The sequence below is a fragment of the Dendrobium catenatum genome, unplaced genomic scaffold (assembly GCF_001605985.2).
Source record: "Dendrobium catenatum unplaced genomic scaffold, ASM160598v2 original_scaffold_76227, whole genome shotgun sequence".
Taxonomy (NCBI): Eukaryota; Viridiplantae; Streptophyta; class Magnoliopsida; order Asparagales; family Orchidaceae; genus Dendrobium; species Dendrobium catenatum.
In genome coordinates, this window is record NW_021394673.1 from 919,916 (window position 1) to 925,490 (window position 5,575).

The window sequence follows — 5,575 nt, forward strand, 5'->3', positions numbered from 1 at the left end:
TATACATATATTCACTTGGAAGTCAACCTTTCCTATTTATATTTTTATTTTCATGTGGAGTATTCTTTGTGGTGTTCGTTGGGTGAAAAATTATTACGTGCAGACTCCGAACACGTCCAGAGGCGAATGAGGAGGCGCCACATCACCCAATGCACAGTGTATTGCATGACGTGGTGCCTCCTCATTTGCCTTCGAATATCTTCGGGCGTCCGCACATAATAATCTCGCCCGTTGGGCAAACGAAAGGTATTCAGATGGCATTTAAATGCATGTGTTATACAGCTATAGTCAATAGAATCTATTCCTCAAATAATTCTATCAAAGACGAATTCTTGCATGGACCTGCTTCTTGGTTTAGAGTATTACAACACAATAATAACAACCACATGGAAGTTGATGATGCTTCTGTCATTCAGCATATTTCCATCAGTGTGACCTGAAAATAGAATGATATCTTTAGCATTATATCATAATTTTGGTCTTGTTTTAAATCAAGATTCAAATGCAAAACTAGCCTGCTTTTTGCGAGCAATTATTACGTCCGGTCAAAACCGAACGTATCTGAATGTATACCGAGCAATACTGAGTTCTCAATACCGAGTTTTAGGTGACGTGGCGCGTGATTATTAGTCTATAAATGCATTCGGTGACCGGACGTAATAATTGCTCGCTTTTTGCAGGGTTAATAAGCCCCATTGTAGATCTTGTTAGTTGCGTTTCCTACCTTGCGGGTTTACAAATCCCAATTTTCATGTATTTATTTGCGGTTGGCGTTCCTTCTTATATTTGTCATATGCCTAAGTGCCTAACAAAGGATTTAAAGAGGGAAACCTTCTTTGGAGTAATTTTTTCTTGATCAGTCATCAGTAATAGTTTTAGCAATTGCTAAGGGTTGTTAGATCATTATTGGTTGTTGGCCGTTTCTTGATCAGTCAAACGGCCAGCACTGAAGAAACAGAGAAACGCAAGCAGGAAGAAAAGGAAAGCTGTGAACAGCAAGAAGGAAGAATAAGAAGTAATATTTTTCATATATCACGAGTACAGTGTAGGTCTCTATAAATAAGAAAAAGGCAAGACTAAAGACAGGCTATATCCAATAGGAAAAGGCCATCTGTATTAACAAATAAATGTTATTTAGAATTGTGCTCTAATACCCCTGCAAAGTGATGGGTCTTGACTGATCGTCAATTTGAGCCGTACTTGATGAAATCTTCTTGTGGACAGTGGCTTGGTGAGTATATCGGCTACCTGATCAATAGTGCTTATGGGTAAAAGACGAATGTTGTTGTGTTGAATATGATCTCATATGAACTTTTGATTAATCTCAATATGCTTGGTGCTAGCATGAAACACCGGGTTGTTGGCTAAAGAAATGGTGGACGTGTTGTCGCAATGCAAATCAGTGGGTTGATCAGGAGAGATACCGAATTCAGCTAGTAGTCGTCGCAAGCAAATTATATTGAAGGTAAGGGCTGCTAGTGATCTGTATTCAGATTCGATGGAGGATCTTGCGACAATATGTTGTCTTTTAACGGTCCAATTGATTAGTGTTTTGCCGAGAAAAGAACAGTATCCAGAAGTAGATTTTGAGTGATGGGATCTCCAGCCCAGTCGCATCTGAAAACGAGTTGAGAATGAGATTAGATTTGATAATAGGAATACCGAAGTCCAACGTTCCTTTTATATATCGTAGGAGACGCTTTAAAAGATAGACGTGTTGGGGCAGCGGATTATGCATATGTTGTGAAAGCTGATTTATGCTAAATGCAATATCTGATCTTGTTAGTGTTAGATACTGCAACGAGCCAGTAATGCGTCTATAAATTGTGGGGTCTGAAAGAACGGGATCCTCTTTGAGATCGTCGGGAAGCTTAGTGCAATTTGGGTTGGAGAGGGGGTTGCAATTGAGCATATGTGCTTGCTGGAGTATGGAAATCACATAAGGTTTTTGATACAGAAAATAACTATGATCCATACGTTTGATCTGGATGCCGAGGAATTCATGTATTTCGCCGAGCTGCTTCATGTCAAATTTTGCACTAAGCTTTTGAATCATAAAAGAAATAGCTTGGTTATCATTTTCAATAATAAGTATATCATCAACATATATAGCAAGAAAAATTTTGATTTTGTTTGAACTATAAAGGAAAAGAGAAGGATCTGCCTTGTTGTGTATGAACCCGAGAGAGAAAAGATGCACGGTGAAGGTGTTGTACCACTGGTGCGGGGCTTTTTTGAGCCCATAGATAGCTTTGTGAAGTTGACAGACGTATTCTGGTTGAGATGCGTTCTCAAAGCCTTTGGGTTGAGACATGAATACCTTTTCCGTGAGAAGTCCGTGCAAGAATGCGTTGGCCACATCGAGTTGCTGCACGGGCCAATTGTTATGAATGGAAACTGTAAGAAGAATGCGTATCGTGGGAAGTTTAGCAACTGGGCTGAATGTCTCCGTGTAGTCGAGGCCAAATTCTTGGTTGTTGCCTAGAGCTACGAGACGAGCTTTGTGCTTGGCTATAGAGCCGTCCGCATGGTGTTTTAAGTGATAGGTCCATTTACAAACTAAGATTGAGATGTTGGTAGGACGTGGTACAAGGGTCCAAGTGCCTTATCGTTGCAAGGCGAAGAATTCCGATGCCATGGCATTGTGCCATTCAGGATGCTTGATTGCGTCTGTGTAGCAGGAGGGAGGCCACTGACATTCAGATGACAGGATTTGGTGAGAGAGGTTTAAACGATGAATGGGTTTTAGTGATCCGATTATTGTTCTGGTTATCATAGGATGATGATTGGGAATAGAATGAGTTGATTGATCAGTAGTATGCTGCTGCAGAGAACGACTAGGAGTAGGTGAGTTGGAGACTTCAGTGTGTACACCCTTATGTGGTTTCACTGCATTGATATGATTTTAAGAGTCTCTATTAAAGATTTTGTTATTACTTTATTCTATTTCTCTACTGATTGATAGTACTGATATGATAATTTGCTTTATAGATTTGACACCTATATTTTTATGGCTTTTGTATCGCACTAAATTTTGTTGTTGAATATGATTTTTACTATTTCTGCATTGATTCAATGATCATATGAATGTCATTGTTATGATTTTATTCTTGATATGCATATTGCTCATTTGTCGTGCTTTGAATTTTGTTATAGGTTTTAATGTGACATGTTGGACTAGTTAGCTCATTATATGTAGTTAAATGATTTTAGGTCAGGGCAAGGGAGCAGAAGTTCCGGATCCTTCATGTTCAATTTTTTTTGTTAGTTATTATTTTGTACTCATGATTTCGATAAACACAATATGATTAAAGATTCTTGAGTATTATATATGATTTTTGAAGTAAAGAATATATTGATGTTTTGAATTATATAAATTATTTTTGTTGTTTATGATGGATATATGATATTAGATGGTTTTGATGTTTTTATTAAAAGAAAAAAAGAAAGAAAGAATTCTTCCAAATTAGATTCTAAGCATGACATTAAAAGTATTTTTCTTAGGTTTTAAGAAGATTTCACCACGTGATTTTTTATATTGTTTAACTATCTCTTATGAATAATTTGACTATAAGAATGCAAAATTTATCGATCATTTGTTTTATATGAATTTTTATTTATTCTGAAAAATAGAAGCATGTCTGTATGCAACACAATTGAAGAAGTATGTTAATTTAGCATTTTACATAATCTTATTGAATTTGATAAATTTATGAGATCTTTGAATTGACAATTAAAATGTGAGGGTTTTTTATACAAGTTGGTATCTGATGTTATTTGCTTTAAAAGGCTTTAATAGCACATTGCATTTGCATTATGATTCATTTCATGATATTTTGGAGATTCTGAATTTAAAAGAAAGGCATTCTGAAATCATCAGCTTTGGCTCAAAGTGGAAATGTTATGTTTTGAATTATTCTATACAGCCTTTGAATTGGTTTTGTATTGGAAGTTCTATTCTATTTTATTTTGCTCTGCACCTATCTTGAATAGGTGTGAGGTGGAAAATTGAAGGTTATAAGGGGCATAAGTATAAGTGCATTTCACAATCATATGTGCATCAATACATCAAAAATTTAAAAGTCAAACGAAACTTTTATGATTTTATTTCAGTTTTATTTTGCTATGAGTTAAGTTTTGTTCTAAAAAAATTGGTGTTGTCCTATTGAGTTTATACTCATTCCGTTGTTTATTCTATTTTAGACAAATGTAAAGGTTTTGTTGAGTAGACCTAGTTAAATAAAAAACATGGAGGCCAAGCTTTTGAATGTATTTAGAATTTTGTAGTTTAGATTTAATTCAGTTTTTTTTAAACATTATAATTTTTTTTTTAAACACCATATATTAATACCAGAAAAGAGTACATGAGCAAAGAAATAAAAAAACCCTAGGAAGCAAAAGAAAATGCATGGGAAATCCAATCCCGAGGGCTCAGTATTCGGCTGAGACTACTAGCTTCCCAAAAGCCAAGCTCAAACCGTCCAACTTGGTGAAGAAATAATGCGAAGCAGCCAACCCAACCGAGCAAAGGATCTCCACCAAAGGTTGCCATGAAACATGCCAATTGAGAAACGAGCCCCTGCTACATCATAGCCCGACCAATAAACAATAAAAATCGGAGAAAACCAAAAGAACCAACATAAAGTAGCAGGAACTATCAACCATAAATAATCATCTTCCACGTCGGCCCCTTCCAGGAGCCCTTCGACGAGAAGCAACAGAAACGACCGGAGTGTCCCGCAGCAGAGCAAAAGAATTCCCTGGAACCTCATCCCCAACAGTCTCAAAAGAGGAACCTGAATCAGAATCAGACCCATAAAGCCAATCAAGATGCACTCGAAGATCCAACCCAAAATTGTCCCCCACATGATAAACCAATGCTGGAGGGTCAATTAGATTATCTAGCACATCCACAAACGAACTATGAACTAAACCGGCATTCACAGGGGTTGAAATGGAGGGTGTACAAGCCATTGTAATATGAACATTGTAATTACTTTTTTTAAGAAAGGGATGAGAAATTTTGATTTGTGCACTCTAAATATTTATTCTATACATTCTTGATAATTAGCTAGCTCTCTATATTCATTTGAAAAAAAAAATTATATCAAAATGAGTTAAAATTTTAATACATGACTTTTATATGTATATTAAGTTTTTTAAAATTATTTTGTAAAATTGTTTATTTTTTTAATTATATATATAAAGTTTTTTAAAAACAGAACAAACAGCTTTCAGAAATCTTAAGCATACATTACGTAAAGTTGTTTATTTAGAGCTTTTAAAATTGTTTATATTTATATATATATTAAGAGCATTACCAAACAGCTTTCAAATTATTTAAACACAGAAAAAAACAGAAGAAGCAATAATGCCACACAAAAATTTGAACGCTCACTTCCAAATACTGCAGCTGACTACTCACTTTAAGCCATGACAGAGTTACAGTGATTCCACTGCCATGAAACCTTCAATTATATATATAACGTTAAAATGTATGCTTTAAGGTTTCGTTTGGGACGGCTTTTTTATTGCTTTCTAAAACGGAGTTTTAGTACAAATTTAAAAAAATTTG

The 5,575-nt window shown here is 35.4% G+C and overlaps 1 protein-coding gene across 1 annotated transcript; it reads right to left on the reverse strand.

The window, feature by feature from the left end:
• Positions 1–1,528: 1,528 nt before the first annotated feature.
• Positions 1,529–2,026, reverse strand: LOC110116568 (uncharacterized mitochondrial protein AtMg00810-like). The gene has a single exon (XM_020850208.1). The coding sequence runs from the start codon at positions 2,024–2,026 to the stop codon at positions 1,529–1,531; it is 498 nt and encodes a 165-aa protein (XP_020705867.1).
• Between the last annotated feature and the right edge of the window lie 3,549 nt (positions 2,027–5,575).